General features: G+C 59.8%; 1 protein-coding gene across 1 annotated transcript; it reads right to left on the reverse strand.

The window, feature by feature from the left end:
* Positions 1-391: 391 nt before the first annotated feature.
* CACNB1 (calcium voltage-gated channel auxiliary subunit beta 1) lies at positions 392-21,543 on the reverse strand. The gene is given in 15 exon segments (XM_074557433.1): positions 392-1,961; positions 3,734-3,919; positions 5,121-5,216; positions 5,334-5,485; positions 7,890-7,999; positions 11,035-11,093; positions 11,186-11,266; positions 13,191-13,342; positions 13,535-13,604; positions 13,606-13,612; positions 13,738-13,874; positions 13,974-14,096; positions 15,105-15,224; positions 17,946-18,032; positions 21,253-21,543. Coding segments are annotated over 15 exon segments (1,797 nt in total). The 5' UTR covers positions 21,340-21,543; the 3' UTR covers positions 392-1,631.
* Between the last annotated feature and the right edge of the window lie 1,823 nt (positions 21,544-23,366).

Below are 23,366 nucleotides of genomic sequence, written 5' to 3' on the forward strand. Positions count from 1 at the left end.
CTGTCGCAGGAGAGCGTTCGAGTACCGGCCGGAGAAGAGCGAGTGGCGGTGCCGGCAGCCCTGAGTGCCCGCGGTGTAATTTATTATCTGTAAATATCGCGACCACAGCGTGTCCCGAGCCGGCCCAGCGCCGATAAACCCATCCCCGGGGCGGGGGGGGGGGGGCTGGAGCCCCCCGACCCCTCCGTTGGATCCTCGCTCCTTCCTCTTCCTCAGAGCCGGGCGGGTCCTGGCTCCATCCTCACTGCAGAGCTGAGCTGTGCCCGGTCCAGCCGCGGTGACCGCAGCCCCTCCACGTCCCCCTGTGTCCCTCTCTGTCCCCCTGTGTCCCCTCGTGTCCCCCAGTGTCCCCCAGTGTCCCCCCGTGTCCCCAGCAGGCTCAGGCAGGGGGGACAGGTCTCACCGAAATGTTTATTACAAAGAACCAAGCGAGCGGGGCGAGTCCCCCCGACCCACACACACACACACGCGCACACACAAATCAACGAGAATAAATAAATAAAATACATTTTTTTTGTCGGGACTTTTAAATTAAAAGTTGGTGGAGTGACATAAATTACGGGACGTCCCTCTGCCCCGCCGCCCGGATTTTTGGCCGCTGGGGCAGGGGGGGGCTCAAAGCACTTGGCAGGCAGTGACACCGAGTCCCCCCCCTCGAAAATAAGGGGGAAACTGAGGCACACGTGGGTGGCGGCTTGGCAGCGGCAGAGCTGGGTGCCCCCAAGCCCCCCGACCCGGGCTGGTGGTCTGGGTAAGGCAGTGACCCCGGGGACCCCCAAAAATGGGGGTGAGGGGCAAGGGGCTGCCCCCAAAGTGGGACAAGCCCCGTCCCGCGGTGAGGGCCGGACGTGGGGGTGTCCCCAGGGCCACCCTGGTGTGGTCACCCCGCAGAGCTGAGGGGGGGGGGGGGCACAGGGGATGCCCCGGGGCGGGCACAGGACAAGGCAGTGCCCCGGGGTGCGGGGACGGACAGAGGCTCACGGACAGACGGACAGACGGACAGACGGACACGGCTGGACAGGGCGAGCGTGGACAGGCACGGCGGGGTGGGGGGGGGGTTGGAACGGGAAGGGAGGGGGGGCTGGGGAATGGGGGGGGGGGTCGGGGCCTGGCAGTGCCAGGACAGCGGGACCCCCCCGGCAGGCCAGGGCTGGGCAGCTGTTAGCACGGGTTAGACCCCCAAAACTGGCTCAGATTCACCCCCCACCCCCCGATTCAGGCAGAGCCCCTCCAAGGCAAACACATGCAGACCCCCCCCTATCCCCACACCTCGGGGGGCGCAGCGGGGACCCCCCAGAGCCCTGCACACACACGCATGCACCCCTTGGCAGGGCAGGGGGCTGGGGGGCAGCTGGCGGGGACCCCCCCAGGGGCACGGCCAGCTCCGGGCACCCCGCAGCCGAGAGCACCATGGAGAAGCGGGGGGCAGGGCTGGGGAGGGGGACACGGCCCCCACCCCGCGCCGGGGGCACGGGGACACGCGGGGTCCCCTTTGGTCACTTGCTGTCCCTGCAGGAGATGCTGGGGGGCTGCGGCAGGGGGAGACCCCCAGGGCACTGCTGGCCGGGCACAAAGGGGGGGGGCACAAAGGGCCCGCACCCCAAAACCAGCGCTGCCCGCACCCCCTCATCCTAACGCATGTAAACGTCCCGGCCCCAGCCCTCTCCGTCGCTCTGGCCCAGCGGCTCCTGGCCCTTGGCTCGGTCCCAGGAGCCGGGCGGGGGCTGCGGGCCGGCCCCGGGGGTGCCCGGCGGCTCCTCCTCGACGGGATCCATCTCGATGTCCATGCAGCACGAATCGCCGGGCTCCGAGTCCCGGCTGCCCGCAGCCTCCGTGTCGAAGGTGTCCTGGCGGGCCAGGCTGCGGGCGCCCGGCCGGGAGGGCGGCGGGGGGACCCTGCCCTGCCCGCGGCCCCCCGACTCCTGCCGGGGGCGGCCGTGCTCCCCCTCCGGGTGCGGAGCCTGGGTGCGAGAAGCGAGCACACCATGCGGGGATGGACGGGCTGGGGGCGCTCCGGGAGGGGGTTAGTGGGGGGTTAGTGGGGGACACACGCTCCTGGCCAGCCTCTGGTGGGTGACACGGTGGCAGCGGGGCTGGGGATGGGGAGGGGGAGCGGCACCAGCAAGGCAGGCTCGCTGGGAGATTTAGCGACACAAAACACAGGACACGTGTCCCCTCTCTGTCCCCTCTCTGTCCCCAGCCCTGGGATGGGGCTGTGCCCCCCCAGCCAACCCACCCAGGACACCCCCAAACTGTCACCCCCACCCAGAGGTGTGGGAATGGGGTCTGGCAGCCCCAGGAAGGCACAGGGTGGGTCTCGAAGGGGGCAGATCCCGGGGGATCCCAATCCCCTGGGCAGCTCCAGGAGGAGGCACAGATTCCCAGCAGACCCCAAATGTGGGGCTGGCAGCAATCCCAGGCAGGGAGGGATGCCCAGGATGGCCCCAAATAAACCCAGGAATGGGAGCAGCTCCCTGGGGTGACCCCAATCCCAGACCAGCCCCTGCAGTACCCCTGGGTGGGGGGGCACAGGTTCCCAAAGGAACAATCCCAGGGCTGGTCCCACTCCTGGGGGGCTCTGTGTCCCCATGGGGACCCCAATCCCATGGGCTGCCCTCACCCGAGGGTCCCCAGGGTGGGTGAGCCCACACCTTGGGATCACAGTCCATGGGGTGACCCCAATCCCAGGGTGGAGAACCTGACCCCAGGACAGGTGACCCCAGGGATGGCCCCACACCTGGAAAGGGCCACAATCCCATGGGGTCACCCTGATCCCAGGTGTCCTCAGGGACAATCCCACAGTTCTGGGGGGTCACATTCCACTGGAGTCACCCTGATCCGAGGACAGGTGACCCCAGGGACAATCCCACTGTTGTGGGGGGCCACATTCCCCTGATCCCAGGACAGGTGACCCCAGGGATGGTCCCACAGTTGTGGGGGGCCTCATTCCCCTGAGTGACCCTGATCCCAGGACAGGTGACCCTCAGGGACAATCCCACACCTGGAAAGGGCCACAGTCCCCTAAGGTCACCCTGATCCCAGGACCAGGGACAACCCCACACCTGGGAGTCCCATGGAGTCACTCTGATCCCAGGACAGGTGACATCAGGGACAATCCCACAGTTGTGGGGGGGCCACATTCTCCTGAGGTGACCATGATCCCAGGACAGGTGACCCTCAGGGACAATCCCACACCTCTGGGGAGGCTGTGACTCCCTGGGCTGTCCCTGATCCCAGGACAGGTGACCCTCAGGGACAATCCCACACCTGTAGGAGGCTGTGACTCCCTGGGCTGTCCCTGATCCCAGGACAGGTGACCCTCAGGGACAATCCCACACCTCTGGGGAGGCTGTGGCTCCCTGGGCTGTCCCTGATCCCAGGACAGGTGACCTCAGGGACAATCCCACACCTGAGGAGGCAGACAGTCCTGTGGAGTCACCCTGATCCCAGGTGACCTCAGGGACAATCCCACACCTGAGGAGGCAGACAGTCCCGTGGAGTCACCCTGATCCCAGGTGACCTTAGGGACAATCCCACACCTGTAGGAGGCTGTGACCCCCCAGGCCGCCCCCAATCCCGATGCCTCTGGGGTGTCCTCGCTGTCCCCGCTGTCCCCGATGTCCCCTCCGCCACCTCACAGCGCGTGCTCCTCCAGGGGGGCTCCGGGGGGGCTGGGGGTGGCCTGGCGGCCCCAGAGGTTGAGGTTCCTGCGCAGGGAGGTGAGCACCTGTACCTGGAGGTTGGAGACGGGCGCGGGGCTGGCGGCCAGCGCGGCCGTGGCCATGGTGCGGCTCAGCAGCGGGTTCGGGGGGTTGCTGCTGGGCGGGTGCGTGGCCTTCCAGTAGGCCTCCAGGTACTCGGCCAGGTGCTCGCACGCCTCCTCCAGCTGGTTCTCGTCCAGAACGATGTCGAACATCTCCTGCGGGAGGGACCCGGGAGAGCTGGGGCGGGGCGGGGACATGGGGCGGGGCGGGGACAGTGGGACAGGAAGGGCAGCTGGATATGGGGCAGATCCTATGGGACAGGGTGGGGACAATGGGACAGGGAGGGGACAATGGGACAGAGCCAATGGGACAGGGTGGGGACAGTGGTACAGGGAGGGGTACCTGGAAATGGGGCAGAGCCAATGGGACAGGGTAGGGACAATGGGACAGGGAGGGGACAATGGGACAGGGAGGGGTACCTGGACATGGGGAAGAGCCTATGGGACAGGATGGAGACAGTGGGAGAGGGTGGGGACAATGGGACAGAGAGGGGCAGCTGGATATGGGGCAGAGCCTATAGGACAGGGTGGGGACAGTGGGACAAGGAAGGGCAGCTGGATATGGGGCAGACCCTATGGGACAGGATGGGGACAATGGGACAGAGTGGGGCAGGTGGATATGGGGTAGGAATAATGGGACAGGATTGGGACAATGGGGACAGGATGGGGACAATGGCATGGGGAGGGGTACCTGGATATGGGGCAGAACTTATGGGACAGGGTGGGGACAATGGGACAGAGCGGGGCCAATGGGACAGAGCCTATGGGACCGGGGTGGGGACAATGGGACAGAGCCTATGGGACAGGGTGGGGACAGTGGGACAAGGAAGGGGACAATGGCACAGGGAGGGGTACCTGGATATGGGGCAGAACCTATTGGACAGGTGGGGACAATGGGACAGGGAGGGGACAATGGGATGGGGAAGGGACAATGGGACACAGGGGAGCAGCTGGATGTGGGGTGGGAATAATGGGACAGGGTGGAGCCTTATGGGACAGGATGGGGACAATGAGACAGGGAGGGCTACCTGGATATGGGGCAGAACCTATGGGACAGAGAGAGGACAATGGGCAGGGAAGGGGAGGTGGATATGGGGCAGAGCCTATGGGACAGGGTGGGGACAATAGGACAGAGCCTATGGGACAGGGTGGGGACAGTGGGACAAGGAAGGGGACAATGGCACAGGGAGGGCTACCTGGATATGGGGCAGAACCTATGGGACAGAGAGAGGACAATGGGACAGGGAGGGACAGCTGGACATGGGGCTGGACCAATGGGACAGGTCAGGGACAACGGGACAGGGCACGCAGGGTGGGGTCAGCCTGTGTGGCACCACGGTGACCAGGGCACACTCACAGGCGGGCACTGTGCCAGCTTGTCCGAGGCCACCATCTGCACGTTGAGGTGCTTGGCCTGGGACTTCCCCCTGGACTTGACCAGTCTCTGCAGCACCTGGGCACGAGGGGACAGCAAAGTGGCCTCTGTGGGGACGCTGCCAGCAGCTGGCACTGCCAGGTGTCCCCAGCGGGGCAGGGAGGGGCTGGCACTGCCCGCGGTGCCCACACCCACCTTGGGGGAGGTGATTTTGATGTAGACGATGATGGGGGCCAGCGAGGTCTTGGCCAGCTGCGCCGGGTGGTTGATGGTGTCGGCGTCCAGGGCCACCAACTGCAGCGTCCGCGCCAGCTCGAAAATGCGCTCGGTCTCACTCTGCACCTCGGCTGCCAGGGCACAGGGCACAGGGGACAGTGACCGAGGGCAGGGACACGTGGGGACAATGTGGGGAGGGGCAGGGGACACAGGGACAGCGTGGCGAGGTGCTGGGTTGAGCTTTGTTCTGACTTAGAGGCGTTGGAAAAATTTTATATTCAGCCTCGTGTGAAGGGTGGGACGATACAAGTGCTATAACTGATGTTAGCGCAGTTAGAAGTTAATTTATTAGGCTGTTTATTAACTATTTCCTAATATTAAGGAAATTTATTAACTGTTTCCTAATATTAAGGAAATTTATTAACTGTTTCCTAATATTTAGATAAATTAGGAAACAGTTAATAAATTTCCTATTTCCTAATATTAAGGAAATTTATTAACTGTTTCCTAATATTTAGGAAATTTATTAACTGTTTCCTAATTTATTAACGATTTATTAATTACACTACACTCTAAGTGTTGCTTGGCCTATTAATTTTTGCCACATTTTGCTGCAAATGTCCTAAAGGAAATAATTTAGAATTACCATTTGTGGGTTCTAATATAAAGTAGCTTTCATTAAAATATGTATATTCTATATATCTCTAAAGATATATAGAATATATATATTCATCTGGGAGTGAGCCAGGGACAAATTCTAAAGATATATAGAATATATATACATTTATTCATATTTATACCTATATATATATATTAATATAAATGTATATTCATATAGAAAAATATATATTAGAATATATATATCTATATATACCTATATAAAAATATATCCATATCTATATATTCATATATATTCAATATAGATATATATAGATACATATTCAATAAAAATATATAGAGGTATGGAGATATAGGGATATATATAACTATATATCTATATATTAATACATATCCTATAAATACAGATATCAGTATATATCAATATACATAAATATAAATATATCAATATGTAACTATATATTCATATATATATGCATATATATATGAATATGTATTAATTATATATCTATATATACCTATATATAAATACAACTATATATAGTGTCTATATATATCCATATATATCTATATATTAATATATATATTTATATTCAATATAAATATATACAGATATATATATCTAAATATCAATCTATTTTATATATCTAGATACATACTGATCTATATTGAATATATATATTCAATATAAGTCTATATATAAAAAAACTATCTATATATCTATATATTATATGTATATATTCTATGTAGATATAGATATATAACTATAAATAAGTATATATATTTATATATAAATGTAGAGATATATTTAAAATATATATATATATAGATATAGATATATACATTTCTATATATAGATATACTATACATAAAAATATAGATATATATCTATATATATCTATATATAGATATACTATACGTATATACTCTATAGATATAGATATATAACAATATATAAAAATAAATATATAGATGAATATATAAAAATATATATATTTATATATAAATATATAAATATATAAATATATATATAAATATATAAATATATAAATATATAAATATATCTGGGGCCTGTCCCATGGCTCGGCCACCTCGGTGTCACCAGCACAGCTCCCCCACCCCAAACCACACACACACCACACACACACAGATGCCACCAAGGTGTCCCCAACCCTCAGGTCGTGTCCCTGAGGCCACCTTGGGGGGGGACAGGGGGGTCCCTGTACGTACCCAAGACATCTGTGACAGGAGCAGGGGAGGAAGGAGGCAGCACGGAGGGGAGGAGGAACCCAGAGAAAAGAGAAATGGGAACAGAAAAACACAATAGAGATGATGGAGGAGGAGGAGGAGGATGATGATGGGGAGGAGGAGGAGGATGTGGAGGAGGAGAAGGAGGAAGGAGGAGGAAGAGGAGAAGGAGAAGGAGAAGGAGAAGGAGGAGGAGGAGGAGGAGGAGGAGGAGGAGGAGGAGGAGGAGGAGGAGGAGGAGGAGGAGGAGGAGGAGGAGGAGGAGGAGAAGGAGAAGGAGAAGGAGAAGGAGAAGGAGAAGGAGAAGGAGAAGGAGAAGGAGAAGGAGAAGGAGAAGGAGGAGGAGGGGGCTTAGGGGTCCTTGGCCATGTCCCCCCTCACTGGAGGAGGAGGAAGGAGGATGGGGGGGTGGAGAAGGTGGAGGAGGAAGAGAAGAAGGAAAAGGAGGAGGATGGGGAGGAGGAAGATGATGATGATGATGGGGAGGAGAAGGAGGAGCACAGGCTCAGTCACCCCCATCCCCAGGAGCGGTCTGAGTCCCCCCAAATTGGGTTGGGGTGATACAGATGGAGGCTTGGGGGGGATCCCATGGGGAGTTTGGGGGGTCTGGGATCTTGGGGGTGTTTTTGGGGGTTCCGGGGTGTTTTTGGGGTGCCACGGGGGCGGTACCCAGGCTGGAGCGGGTGCTGGAGCGCTCGATGATGGTGTGCTTGCTGGGGTTGTTGAGCACGGAGCGCTTGGCCAGGGAGATGTCGGCTGTGACCCGCGTGATGGAGATCCTGGGGACACAGAGGGGACAGCCCGCAGCCACGGTCACCCCACAGCCACCCCCGGGACCCCAATGTCACCCCACAGCCACCCCCGGGACCCCAGTGTCACCAATGTCACCCCACAGCCACCCCCGGGACCCCAGTGTCACCCCACAGCCACCCCCGGGACCCCAATGTCACCAATGACACCCCACAGCCACCCCCGGGACCCCAGTGTCACCCCACTGCCACCCCCGGGACCCCAGTGTCACCCCACAGCCACCCCTGCGACCCCAGTGTCACCAGTGTCACCCCACTGCCACCCCCGGGACCCCAGAGTCACCCCACTGCCACCCCCGGGACCCCAGAGTCACCCCACTGCCACCCCTGGGAGCCCAGTGTCACCAATGACACCCCCACAGCCACCCCTGGGACCCCAGTGTCACCCCACTGCCACCCCCAGGACCCCAGTGTCACCAGTGTCACCCCACAGCCACCCCTGGGACCCCAGTGTCACCAATGACACCCCCAGGACCCCAGTGTCACCAATGACACCCCACTGCCACCCCTGGGACCCCAGTGTCACCAATGACACCCCCAGGACCCCAGTGTCACCAATGTCACCCCACAGCCACCCCCGGGACCCCAGTGTCACCAATGACACCCCCGGGACCCCAGTGTCACCCCACAGCCACCCCCGGGACCCCAGTGTCACCAGTGTCACCCCACAGCCACCCCCGGGACTCCAGTGTCACCAATGACACCCCACAGCCACCCCTGGGACCCCAGTGCCATCCCACAGCCACCCCCGGGACCCCAATGTCACCAATGACACCCCACAGCCACCCCTGGGACCCCAATGTCACCCCACAGCCACCCCCGGGACCCCAGAGTCACCCCACAGCCACCCCCGGGACCCCAGTGTCACCAATGACACCCCACAGCCACCCCTGGGATCCCAGTGTCACCAGTGTCACCCCACAGCCACCCCCAGGACCCCAGTGTCACCCCACAGCCACCCCTGGGACCCCAGAGTCACCAATGACACCCCACAGCCACCCCTGGGACCCCAGTGTCCCCAGTGTCACCCCACAGCCACACCCAGGACCCCAGTGCCATCCCACAGTCACCCCCGGGACCCCAATGTCACCCCACAGCCACCCCCAGGACCCCAGTGCCATCCCACAGTCACCCCCGGGACCCCAATGTCACCCCACTGCCACCCCCGGGACCCCAGTGTCACCAATGACACCCCCACAGCCACCCCCAGGCCCCACTGTCACCCCACGCCTGGCTCCTCTATGGCTTTAGGGGTCCCTTTGTGGATTTAGGGGTTCCACCATGGGGTCAGAGTTCCCCACATGGATTTAGGGGGTCCTCTGTGGGTTCTTCATGGGTTTATGGGTCTCCCTCCCATGAGTTTAGAGGACCCTCTATGGGTTTAGGGGTTCCCTTGTGGGTTCAGGGGTCCCTCTATGGGTTCAGGGGTCCCTCTACAGGTTCAAGTGCCCACACATGGATTTAGGGGTTCCCTCTATGGGTTTAGAAGCCCCCTCTTGGGCTCAGGGGTTCCTCTCTCGGTTTAGGGGTCCATTCATGGATTTAGGGGTCCCTCTATAGGTTTAGGGGTCCCTCCATGGGTTTAGGGGCCCCACAGGGACTCAGGAGTGTCCTCAGGAGTTCAGGAGTCCCTCTATGGGTTCAGGGGGGATTTAGGGGTCCCTCTATGGGTTCAGGGGGGGGTTTAGGGGTCTCTCTGTGGGTTCAGGGGGGGTTTAGGGGTCCCTCTATGGGTTCAGGGGTGGATTCAGGGGTCCCTCTATGGGTTCAGGGGGGGTTTAGGGGTCCCTCTATGGGTTCAGGGGGGATTTAGGGGTCTCTCTGTGGGTTCAGGGGGGGTTTAGTGGTCCCTCTATGGGTTCAGGGGGGGTTTAGGGGTCTCTCTGTGGGTTCAGGGGGGGTTTAGGGGTTCCTCTATGGGTTCGGGGGGGGATTCAGGGGTCCCTCTATGGGTTCAGGGATGGATTTAGGGGTCCATCTATGGGTTCAGGGGTGGATTTAGGGGTCTCTCTATGGGTTCAGGGGGGGTGTTAGGGGTCTCTCTGTGGGTTCAGGGGGGATTCAGGGGTCCCTCTATGGGTTCGGGGGGGGGTTTAGGGGTTCCTCTATGGGTTCAGGGGGCGGTTTAGGGGTCCCTCTATGGGTTCAGGGGGGATTTAGGGGTCTCTCTGTGGGTTCAGGGGTGGATTCAGGGGTCCCTCTATGGGTTCAGGGGGGGTTTAGGGGTCCCTCTATGGGTTCAGGGGTGGATTTAGGGGTGCCTCTATGGGTTCAGGGGGGGGTGTTAGGGGTCTCTCTGTGGGTTCAGGGGGGATTCAGGGGTCCCTCTATGGGTTCAGGGATGGATTTAGGGGTCCATCTATGGGTTCAGGGGGGGTTTAGGGGTCTCTCTATGGGTTCAGGGGGGTGTTAGGGGTCTCTCTGTGGGTTCAGGGGGGATTTAGGGGTTCCTCTATGGGTTCAGGGGTGGATTTAGGGGTCTCTCTATGGGTTCGGGGGGGTGTTAGGGGTCTCTCTGTGGGTTCGGGGGGGGATTCAGGGTTCCCTCTGTGGGTTCAGGGATGGATTTAGGGGTCCCTCTATGGGTTCAGGGGGGGGTTTAGGGGTCTCTCTGTGGGTTCAGGGGGGGTTTAGGGGTCTCTCTGTGGGTTCAGGGGTGGATTCAGGGGTCCCTCTATGGGTTCAGGGGGGGTTTAGGGGTCTCTCTGTGGGTTCAGGGGTGGATTCAGGGGTCCCTCTATGGGTTCAGGGGTGGATTCAGGGGTCCCTCTATGGGTTCAGGGGGGGTTTAGGGGTCTCTCTGTGGGTTCGGGGGGGGTTTAGGGGTCCCTCTATGGGTTCAGGGGGGGTTTAGGGGTCTCTCTGTGGGTTCAGGGGGGGTTTAGGGGTCTGTCTGTGGATTCAGGGGTTGCCTCAGGGATTTTGGGGGTCCCTCAGGGGTTCAGGGGTCCCCCTATGGGTTTAGGGGTCCCCTCAGGGATTTTGGGGTCCCATGCCCCCCTCACCGTCCATCGAAGCGATGCTTCAGGAAGTCGAACAGCGCCTTCTGCATCATGTCCGTCACCTGGGGAGGGACACAGGGACAGCAGGGACACGGGGACAATGCGGGGCTGGGGTCCCCCCGAGCCCCCCGAGCGCCCCCCAGCCCCTGCTCACCTCGTAGCCCTTCAGGGAGGGCCCCACGAGGATGATGGGGCGCATGGAGGGCACCACGTCGTACGGGGGCACGTGCTCGGTCTGGGGACACAGCCGGCGGTCACCGGGGCGCGAGGGGACAGGGACACCCCCGGCGGTGGCTCCGGGGTGTTTGGGGGGGCTGCAAGCGGGGGGGGCCTCCCTCCATCCCCCCCTCCCCGGTGCCACTCACCGACTTCTGCTTCTGCTTGGCTGCGTCCGGGGGCAGAGACACACACAGCAAAGGCAAAGGCAAAGGCATGCGTGTTATTGGGGACATGGGGACACGGGGGGACAGCCAGGGACACGTGTGTGACCCTTCAGGGGTGAGCCAGGGACACGTGTGTGACCCAGGGACGTGGTTGTGATATCCTTGGGGGTGAGCCAGGGACACACGTGTGACCCAAGGACACATGTGTGACCTTCCAGGGGTGACCCAGTGACATGTGTGTGACCCCCAGGGGTGACCCAGTGACATGTGTGTGACCTGCAGGGTGACCTAGTGACATGTGTGACCCAGTGACCCGGGTGTGACCCTCCGGGGGTGACCCAGTGACACATGTGTGACCTGGAGAGTGACCCAGTGACACCTGTGTGACCCAGGGACACCTGTGTGACCCTCCCAAGGGTGACCCAGTGACCTGGGTGTGACCCTCCAGGGGTGACCCAGTGACAATGTGTGACCCAGATGTGACCCAGGTGTGACCCAAAGGAAACCCAGGGACACCTGTGTGACCCAGTGACACGTGTGTGACCCAGAGGTGCCCAGGTGACACGTGTGTGACCGGGGGCCCTGGGGACAGTGACACAGCAGTATTGTCCCCTCTGGGGTAGTTCTGGGTGCCGGGGGGGCTCTGCAGGCCGGCTCGCCCCTGCAGACCCCCCCCATCCCGTGTAGTGGTAGCGCCCAAACCCCCCCAGGTTATGCCCGGTTGGGGGGGGGGAGGGATGGTCCATTCTCAGCCGCGGGGGGGGGGGGTGACACACTGGCCGTGCTGGAACACACCATGCGCACACTGCAGGGGGGGCAACGGGGAGGGGGGGCACCGGCTGGTCCATTCCATGGACGGGGGGGTATCACAGCCACGGGCTGGTCCATTCCATGGATGGGGAGGGGATCACAGCCGTGGACTGATCCATCCCATTGACAACATAGGGGGGGTCAGTCATGGGCTGATCCATCCCATTGACAACATAGGGGGGGTCAGCCATGGGCTGATCCATCCTATTGACAACATGGGGGAGGGATACCACCACGGACTGATCCATCCCATTGACAATGCGGGGGGGAGGGGGTCAGCCATGGACTTATCCATCCCACGGCCGATAGGGGGGGACACAGCCGTGGACTGATCCATCCCAGTGGCAGCACAGGGGGGGTCAGCCATGGACTGATCCATCCTATGGTCCATGGTGGGGGTCAGCCATGGACTGATCCATCTCATTGACAACATGGGGGGGATACCACCTCGGACTGATGCATCCCATTGACAATGCAGGGGGGGTCAGCCATGGACTTATCCATCCCACGGCCCATAGGGGGGGACACAGCCGTGGACTGATCCATCCCAGTGGCAGCACAGGGGGGGTCAGGCACGGACTGATCCATCCTATGGTCCATGGTGGGGGTCAGCCATGGACTGATCCATCTCATTGACAACATGGGGGGGATACCACCTCGGACTGATGCATCCCATTGACAATGCGGGGGGGGTCAGCCATGGACTGATCCATCCTATGGTCCATGGTGGGGGTCAGCCATGGACTGATCCATCCTATGGTCCACGGGGGGGACACAGCCACGGACTGATCCATCCCAGTGTCAGCAGGAGGAGCCAGCCCCGCACTGTCCCCGCTGCAGGGCTCACCCCGTGCTGCAGCCCTGGGGCCGTGCGTGGCCCCCCAGCCCCTTGGGGGTGCCCCCAGCCCCCCGGCAGTGTTAGGGCAGGCAGCGGGTGCGGCAGGCGGGACCCGCGGGCGCCGTTACCTTCCTAAAGAAGGGGATGCGCTTGCTGTGGGCGGGGGGGGTGGTGACACTGCTCACGCTACTCTTAGGGGAGCGCTGCGCCTCCAGGGCCTCCTCCTCCTCCTCCTCTAACTCATCGGCCTCAAAGGCAAAGCTGGCCATGTCCAGGCCACCTGGGGACCGCGGGGGCGGCGCGGGGGGGGAGAGAAGAAGAGCGACAATGGCGATGGGAGAACGCAGAAAATGGAGATGCTGCGAGAGGAGATGGGGGCACCCTGCCTGCACCCGTGGGGAGCTGGGGAGGGACCCCCAGGCTGGAGCTGCCTTTGGGGGGGGTGTGGGGGGGACCCCCGGGACACTCTTACCGCTGGCGGGGGGCGTGGGGCGGCGTGTCCCTGTCACCACATCGCCCAGGCTGGAGCTGGAGTTGTCACCCCGATTTGCTGCGTGGGAGAAGCGCGGGGAGAGAGAGAGAGGGAGAGAGAGAGAACGCTGAGGGCGGGATGGGGAAGGTACAGGGAGAGATGCGCTGGGGAGGGGGGGGAACATCGGGGTGAGCCCCCCCCACCTGGAGCTCAGGCGGCTCTGCCTCATCTTCTGCTCCTGCAGCAGCCTCATGTTCTCCAGCTTGACGGGGCTGGGGATGAAGCCAACCTCGCAGCCCTCCTTCACCAGCCGCCCGATCCACCAGTCATTGTTGTATTTCTGGACATAGAAGTGAGGGGAAAAAACCACAAAAAAGCCTTAAAAACCCCACAAAGGCCCAGCCCAGTGCTGTCCCCATTCCCTCGGGGGCTCTCGCACCTCCTTGATGTGCAGGAAGTCCTTGGGCTCGAAGCAGATGGCCATGCCCTGCACGGGCACGTCGTCCCCGGCCGAGGGGTTGTAGCCCACGTTGGTGCGCACGGCGAACGCCACCGGCTTGGTCTGCATGGACATGGATGGGTGGAGAGGGATGGGCAAAACGGGGAGATGGAACCCCAAAATGGGGAGATGGAACCCCAAAATGGGGAGATTTCACCTCAAAATGAGGAGATTCCATCCCAAAATGGGGAGATGGAACCCCAAAACGGGGAGATTTCACCTCAAAATGGGGAGATTCTACCCCAGAATGGGGCGATCCCACCCTCTGCCACCCCAAAACGGGGAGATTCCACCCCAAAACGGGGTGATTCCACCCCAAAACAGGGAGAAGCCACCCCAGAATGGGAAGAATCCACCTCAAATCGGGGAGAAGCCACCCCAAAATGAGGAGATTCCATCCCAAAATGGGGAGATGGAACCCCAAAATGGGGCGATCCCACCCTCTGCCACCTCAAAATGAGGATATTCCACCCTATGCCACCCCAAAACGGGGAGATTCCACCCCAAAACGGGGAGAAGCCACCCCAAAATGGGGAGATTCTACCCCAAAATGGAGAGATTCCACCCCAAAACGGGGAGATTCCACCCCAAAACGGGGAGAAGCCACCCTCTGCCACCCCAAAACAGGGAGATTGCAGCCCAAAACAGGGAGATTTTACCCCAAAACAGGGAGATTCCACCCCAAAACAGGGAGATTTTACCCCAGAATGGGAAGATTTCACCCTCTGTCACCCCAAAATGGGGAGATTCCAACTTCTGCCACCCCAAAAAAGGGGAGATCCCATCCTCTGCCGTCCCAAAATAGGTGGAGATTTCAACCCAAAATGGGGAGATTCCAACTTCTGCCAACCCAAAACAGGGAGATGCCACCCTCTGCCACCCCAAAATGGGAAGATCTCCCTTCTGCCACCCCAAAACAGGGAGATTGCAGCCCAAAATGGGGGTACCAGGGCTGGGGGGCACTGGGGGTCCCTGTGCCAGGGCTGGGGGTACCAGGGGGTCCCTGTGCCAGGGCTGGGGGGCACTGGGGGTCCCTGTGCCAGGGCTGGGGGTCCATCCCGCCTCTCCCACCTTGGCTTTCTCCAGCTGGGCCATGGCCTGGCGCTCGGCCTCCCTGCGCAGCGCCTCCCTGTCCTCCTCCAGCGACACATCCGAGTCCGAGGGGCGGCTGGTGTAGGACTCAGCCGAGCCCTGTGCGGTGGGGAGGGGGCTCAGCTCGGCCTGTGCCCCCCCAGGGCAGAGAGCCCAGCCCCAGTCCCGGCCCTCTGATCCCTCTGCAGGCTCTCACTGTGCCGGTGCCCAGCACTGCGGGCACTGGGAGCCACCCTGGTCCTGCCTGGAGCCACCCCAGTGCCACCTGGTACTGCCTGGTGCTGCTCAGTGCCACCTTGGAACCACCCTGGTCCTGCTCAGTGCCACCCCAGTGCTCCCTGGTGCCACCTGGAGCCATCCTGGTGCCACCTGGTACTGCCCGGTGCTGCCCAGAGCCACCTGGTGCTACCCCGGTGCTGCCCAGTGCCACCTTGGTACCACTCTGATCCTGCCTAGAGCCACCTCGGTGCCACCCCAGAGGCTCCAGTGCCACCCTGGTCCTGCTCAGTGCCACCCCAGTGCTCCCTTGGTGCCACCTGGAGCCACACCAGGGCTGCCTGGAGCCACCTCAGAGTCACCTGGTCCTGCTCAAAGCCACCCTGGTACCACCCTGATCCTGCCCGGAGCCACCCCGGTGCCACCCCAGAGCCTCCAGTGCCACCCTGATCCTGCTCGGTGCCACCCAGTGCTGCCTTGTGCCACTCTGGTGCCACCCTGATCCTGCTTGGTGCCACCCCAGTGCTGCCCTGGTCCTGCTCAGTGCCACTTGGTGGTGCCTGGAGCCACCTGGTGCCACCTGGAGCCACCTCAGAGTCACCTGGTCCTGCCCAAAGCCACCCCAGTGCCACCTGGTACTGCCTGCTGCTTCCCAGAGCCACCACGGTCCTGCCTGAAGCCACCTGGTGCTGCCTGGTGCCACCCCAGTGCCACCTGGTACTGCCTGAAGCCACCTGGTGCTGCCCGGTGCCACCTCGGTGCCACCTGGTACAGCCTGGTGCTGCCTGGAGCCACCTTGAAGTCACCCAGTCCTGCCCAGAGCCACCCTGGTGCCACCTTGGTCCTGCTTAGAGCCACCCTGGAGCCCCCAGTGCCACCCCAGTGCCACCCCAGTGCCACCTGGTACTGCCTGCTGCTTCCCAGAGCCACCACGGTCCTGCTTGAAGCCACCTGGTGCTGCCCGGTGCCACCCCAGTGCCACCCTGGTACTGCTTGAAGCCATCTGGTGCTGCCCGGTGCCACCTCGGTGCCACCTGGTACAGCCTGGTGCTGCCTGGAGCCACCTTGAAGTCACCCAGTCCTGCCCAGAGCCACCCTGGTGCCACCTTGGTCCTGCTTAGAGCCACCCTGGAGCCCCCAGTGCCACCCCAGTGCCACCTGGTACTGCCTGCTGCTTCCCAGAGCCACCACGGTCCTGCTTGAAGCCACCTGGTGCTGCCCGGTGCCACCTTGGTGCCACCTGGTACTGCTTGAAGCCACCTGGTGCTGCCCAGTGCCACCTCGGTGCCACCTGGTACAGCCCGGTGCTGCCTGGAGCCACCTTGAAGTCACCCAGTCCTGCCCAGAGCCACCATAGTGCCACCCTGGTCCTGCTTAGAGCCACCCCGGAGCCCCCAGTGCCACCCCGGTGCCACCCCGGTGCCACCTGGTACTGCCTGCTGCTTCCCAGAGCCACCATGGTCCTGCTTGAAGCCACCTGGTGCTGCCCGGTGCCACCTCGGTGCCACCTGGTACTGCCTGAAGTCACCCAGAGCCACCCTGGTGCCACCCTGGTCCTGCTTAGAGCCACCCCGGAGCCCCCAGTGCCATCCCGGTGCCACCCCAGTGCCGCCCCGGTGCCACCCCAGTGCCACCACAGCAGGGTCACGGCAGGAAAGGGACACACACACACACACACACACACACACACACACACACACACACACACATGGCAGCTGTCACCACCGCTCCGGGAATGTGACACCGACACCGGCCCCGCTCCCATCCCACTGCCCGGGGGCCTCTGCAGGGCCGGGAGGGGACTCGGGGACCCCCCCCCGCCCAGAGTGTCCCCCCCAGAGTGTCCCCCCCAATGTCCCCAGCGCTGTCCCCAGGTGTGGGACAGGGCACTCTGTGGGTACCGCGGGTGGCATCAGGGACCCCCTGCTCCCCCCCAACCCCACAGGGACACCCCAGGGACACGGTGGGTGACACATGGGACCCCCCCCAACCCTGATTTATCCCTTTGGGGGTCACCCCAAATTTGGGGATCACCCCGGTGTGGGGCACCCCTCATTGGGGACACCCCTGTCCCACAGAGGGGACACTGGGGGGGTCACCGCGCCTCACAGACCCCCCAAAACCCGCAGAGGAGCTGAGGGGGGGGCTCGGGGGGTGCTGAGGGCTGCAGTTTTGAGGGGGGGTCGCTCACCGGGACAGCCGGGGGGTCTTTGCCGGGGACCTCCATGGTGGCGGGGCCGGGCAGGGCTGGCCAGGGGCGGGGGGGGGGGGGGTCAGGTCAGGTTTCACCCGGGTAAATTTAGCCCGGGCCAGAGGGTGGGGGCTCAAACAGGGGGAGGGGGGGGGGCCCGGCCAAGCCTCAATTTTGGGCTGTGCCCACCCCCAACCCCCCCCTCCCCAAAAAAAAAAGGGGCTGCGATTTGAGGGGGGGGGGATAAATTGAGGGGAGCGGAAGGCCTGGCCTGGTGCGAGCCCACCCTCAGCTCTCGGGGTACAAAAGAGCGCTGGGACCGCCCCAAAAAGCACCGGGACACCCCCAAAAAGCACCGGGACCCCTAAAAAAAGCACCGGGACCCCCCAAAAAAGCCCCGGGACCCCCCGCACCTGCCGCACGAAGCTGTTGGAGGTGGTGTCCGAGGAGGTGCTGCCGTCCGAGCGCTTGAAGCGGCTCTTGCGCCGGCTGTACTTGCCCTGGGGACAGCGGAGGGGGCGACACAGGAGGGCTGGACCCCCCCACTCAAAAAAAAATCCCCCCAAAATTCGGGGGGCAGCTCTGCACCCCCCCCATCTGCTCCAATCCCTTCCACCCCCGCCCTGCAGCTGAACCCCATTGAGGGGGGGGTCGGGAAGGGGATGGGGGCGCCCCTTCCCCTTTATTGTGGGGGGGGGGGCTGTGACCCCCAAACCCGCTCAGACCCCGCCGTGTTGGGGTTGGGGTCGCAGCCCCCCCAGATTCCAGCTGCCCCCCAAATTCTAGTTTCCCCCCTAATTAAACCAGAACCAAACAGCCCCCCCAAAACCCGAGACCCCCCCCCAGTATGGGAACCAACCCCCATGGGACCCCCTCTCAATCTGGGGGTGTCCCCAGTGCCCCCCACGCCCTTTTGGGGGGGTAAAATGCTGGGGGGATATTGGGGTGTCCCCCCCACCCCAAAACCAGAGGGGACAAACGGAGGGAAGGGGATGGGGAGCGGGGTGGGGGGAGCACCCCAAGAGTTTTCCCAATTCCCAAAACTTTCCCTTTTTCCCAACACACCCCCCCCTCCCCAAAAACATAAACCCAAACCTGTCCAATTACGGGGGCGCCATGAATTTGGGGTCTCCCCTTTATTTTTGGGTGCTAGGACCCCAAACAGGGTGCTGGCACCCCATAATCAATGTAGGGATTTGGGGGGAATGATTAAACCCCATCTCCCACCCCTCAAATTCCATGGGATGCTCCCGCCCCCACCGTGCCCAAAACACCCCCAAACCTCTCAAATTAAGGGGGAGCCATGAATCTGGGGTCTCCCCTTTTATTTTTAGGTGCTAGGACACCATAACCAACGTAGGAATTTTGGGGGAAAGGACTGAACCCCATCTCCCACCCCTCAAATTCCATGAGGGCGCAATTCCATGGGATGCTCCCGCCCCCACCGTACCCAAAACACCCCCAAACCTCTCAAATTACGGGGGCGCCATGGATTTGGGGTCTGTCCCTTTATTTTTGGGTGCTAGGACCCCAAACAGGGTGCTAGCACCCCATAATCAATGTAGGGATTTGGGGGGAATGATTAAACCCCATCTCCCACCCCTCAAATTCCATGGGATGCTCCCGCCCCCACCGTGCCCAAAAACCCCCAAACCTCTCAAATTACGGGGGCGCCATGGATTTGGGGTCTGCCCCTTTATTTTTAGGTGCTAGGACCCCATAACCAATGTCGGAATTTAGGGGGAAAGGCTGAACCCCATCTCCCACCCCCCAAATTCCATGAGGGCGCAATTCCATGGGATGCTCCCGCCCCCACCATGCCCAAAACACCCCCAAACCTCTGAAATTAAGGGGGAGCCATGAATTTGGGGTCTGCCCCTTTATTTTTAGGTGCTAGGACCCCATAACCAATGTCGGAATTTAGGGGGAAAGGCTGAACCCCATCTCCCACTCCTCAAATTCCATGGGATGCTCCCGCCCCCACCGTGCCCAAAACACCCCCAAACCTCTCAAATTAAGGGGGAGCCATGAATTTGGGGTCTGCCCCTTTATTTTTGGGTGCTAGGACCCCAAACAAGGTGCTGGCACCCCATAACCAATGCAGGAATTTAGGGGGAAAGGCTGAACCCCATCTCCCACCCCCCAAATTCCATGAAGGCGCAATTCCATGGGATGCTCCCGCCCCCACCGTGCCCAAAACACCCCCAAACCTCTCAAATTAAGGGGGAGCCATGAATTTGGGGTCTCCCCTTTATTTCTGGGTGCTGGCACCCCATAACCAACGCAGGAATTTAGGGGGAATGACTAAACCCCATCTCCCACCCCTCAAATTCCAAGGGGGCGCAATTCCATGGGATGCTCCTGCCCCCACCATGTCCAAAACACCCCTAAACCTCTCAAATTAAGGGGGAGCCATGAATTTGGGGTCTCCCCTTTATTTCTGGGTGCTAGGACCCCAAATAGAGTGTTAGGACCCCATAACCAATGCAGGAATTTAGGGGAAAAGGCTGAACCCCATCTCCCACCCCTCAAATTCCATGGGATGCTCCCGCCCCCACCGTGCCCAAAAAACCCCAAACCTCTCAAATTAAGGGGACGCCATGAATTTGGGGTCTCCCCCTTTATTTTTGGGTGCTAGGACCCCATAACCAATGTAGAGATTAGGGGGAAAGGACTGAACCCCATCTCCCACCCCCCAAATTCCAACGGGGCGCAATTCCATGGGATGCTCCCGCCCCCACCGTGCCCAAAACACCCCAAACCTCTCAAATTACGGGGACGCCATAGATTTGGGGTCTCCCCCTTTATTTCTGGGTGCTAGGACCCCAAATAGAGTGTTAGGACCCCATAACCAATGCAGGAATTTAGGGGGAAAGGACTGAACCCCATCTCCCACCCCTCAAATTCCATGGGATGCTCCCGCCCCCACCGTACCCAAAACACCCCCAAACCTCTCAAATTACGGGGACGCCACGAATTTGGGGTGTCCCCCTTTATTTTTAGGTGCTAGGACCCCATAACCAATGTCGGAATTTAGGGGGAAAGGACTGAACCCCATCTCCCACCCCCCAAATTCCATGAGGGCGCAATTCCATGGGATGCTCCCGCCCCCACCGTGCCCCAAAACACCCCCAAACCTCTCAAATTACGGGGGCGCCATGAATTTGGGGTCTCCCCTTTTATTTTTAGGTGCTAGGACCCCAAATAGAGTGTTAGGACCCCATAACCAATGCAGGTATATAGGGGGAAAGGACTGAACCCCATCTCCCACCCCTCAAATTCCATGGGATGCTCCCGCCCCCACCGTGCCCAAAACACCCCCAAACCTCTCAAATTACGGGGACGCCATGAATTTAGGGTCTCCCCTTTATTTTTAGGTGTTAGGACCCCATAACCAATGTAGAGATTTGGGGGGAATGATTAAACCCCATCTCCCACCCCTCAAATTCCATGGGATGCTCCGGCCCCCACCGTGCCCAAAACACCCCCAAACCTCTCAAATTACGGGGGCGCCATGAATTTGGGGTCTCCCCCTTTATTTTTAGGTGCTAGGACCCCATAACCAATGTCGGAATTTAGGGGGAATGACTAAACTCCATCTCCCACCCCCCAAATTCCAAGGGGGCGCAATTCCATGGGATGCTCCCGCCCCCACCGCGCCACGGGGGGGTGTGGGCGATGCTGTCACCCCCCAAAAAAAGCCCCAAAAGGGGGTGTCACCTGGAGGGCGGCGTTGTCCAAGACGTCCATCTGGATGTCCTGCGTGGAGCTGTAAGGGGTCCGGGCCATGCCGCCTTCCCGCACCATGGGAGCGCCGCGCTCGCCGGGATTTTTGGGGTTTTTTTTGGGGGATTTTTTGGGGTTTTTTGGGATGGGTGGGAGGGAAGGGAAGGAGGGAAGGAGGAGGGAGGGAGGGGAGGGAAGCGAAGCGCGCACACGGCACACACACACAGAGAGGAAGAGGATGACGATGAAGCTCAGGCCTGGCCCCCGCGGTGACGGAGGAGGAGGAGGAGGAGGAAGATGGGCGGCCGCTCCCGCACCGCTTTGCCGGGGGGGATGGGGGATGCGGGAATGCGCCCCCCACCCCCATAAAGGGGGTGCCCCCCAATCTCGAGCGGGGGTGGAGGGGATCGGAGCATCCTCGAATTTTGGGGGGAGTTTTGGGGGGATCCAACGCTCCCCTCTCGTCCCCAAATTGGTGCCCAGCGCGGTTTTAGGGCTGGGGGGGACCCAAAAATCCTCATTGTCTCCCCAAAGCCACCCCAGGGAGAGACCCCACACCCCGATGGGACAAGGTTGCCCCAAAAATCCGATTTTTTTCCCCCATAATCACCCCAGGGTGAGCACAGAGAGAGCACCCCATACTCTGCTGGGACAAGGTTGCCCTAAAAATCCGATTTTTTCCCACAAAAACCTCCACAGGGAGAGCCCCCCATACCCCGCTGGGACAAGGCTGCCCCAAAAATCCGATTTTTTTTCCCCCAAAAATCCTCATTTTCCCCCCAAAGCCACCCCAGGGAGAGCCCCCCATACCCCGATGGGACAAAGCTGCCCCAAAAATTCGCTTTTTTCCCTCAAAACCTCCTCAGGAGGAGCACAGGAAGAGCCCCCCCATACTCTGATGGGACACGACTGCCCCAAAAATTCGCTTTTTTCCCTCAAAACCACCCCAGGGTGAGCACAAGGAGGGTCCCCCACACCCTGATGAGACAAAGCTGCACCAAAAATTCGCTTTTTTCCCCCAAAACCTCCTCAAGGTGAGCACAGAGAGGGTCCCCCACACCCTGATGAGACAAAGCTGCCCCAAAAATTCGCTTTTTCCCCCCAAAAACCACCGCAGGGAGAGCCCCTCACACCATGATGGGACAAGGCTGCCCCCAAATACTCATTTTCCCCTCAAAAACCCTCATTTTCCCCTCAAAAATCCTCATTTTCCCCCCAAAAAATTCTCATTTTCCCCCCAAAATCACCGCAGGGAGAGCCCCCCCATACACTGCTGGGACACGGCTGCACCAAAAATCCGATTTTTCCCCCAAAACCTCCTCAAGGTGAGCACAGGGAGGGTCCCCCACACTCTGATGAGACAAAGCTGCCCCAAAAAATTCGCTTTTTTCCCTCAAAACCTCCTCAGGAGGAGCACAGGGAGAGCCCCCCACACCCTGATGAGACAAAGCTACCCCAAAAATCCCCATTTTCCCCCAAAACCTCCACAGGGAGAGCCCCCCACACCATGATGGGACAAGGCTGCCCCAAAAATCCTCATTTTCCCCTCAAAAATCCTCATTTTCCCCCAAAAAAATTCTCATTTTGCCCCCAAAACCACCGCAGGGAGAGCCCCCCCATTCACTGCTGGGACACGGCTGCCCCCAAAATTCGCTTTTTTCCCTCAAAACCTCCTCAGGAGGAGCACAGGAAGAGCCCCCCCATACTCTGATGGGACACGACTGCCCAAAAAAATCCCCATTTTCCCCCCAAAAACCACCGCAGGGAGAGCCCCCCACACCATGATGGGACAAGGCTGCCCCCAAAATACTCATTTTCCCCTCAAAAATCCTCATTTTCCCCCCAAAAAATTCTCATTTTCCCCCCAAAATCACCGCAGGGAGAGCTCCCCCATACTCTGCTGGGACACGACTGCCCCAAAAATTCGCTTTTTTCCCTCAAAACCTCCTCAGGAGGAGCACAGGAAGAGGAGCCCCCCATACTCTGATGGGACACGACTGCCCAAAAAATTCGCTTTTTTCCCTCAAAACCACCCCAGGGTGAGCACAAGGAGAGTCCCCCACACCCTGCTGGGTGTCCTGGCAGTGTCCCCTGTCCCTGTGGGACAA

This window comes from Zonotrichia albicollis, chromosome 23 (genome assembly GCF_047830755.1).
Source record: "Zonotrichia albicollis isolate bZonAlb1 chromosome 23, bZonAlb1.hap1, whole genome shotgun sequence".
Classification (NCBI taxonomy): Eukaryota; Metazoa; Chordata; class Aves; order Passeriformes; family Passerellidae; genus Zonotrichia; species Zonotrichia albicollis.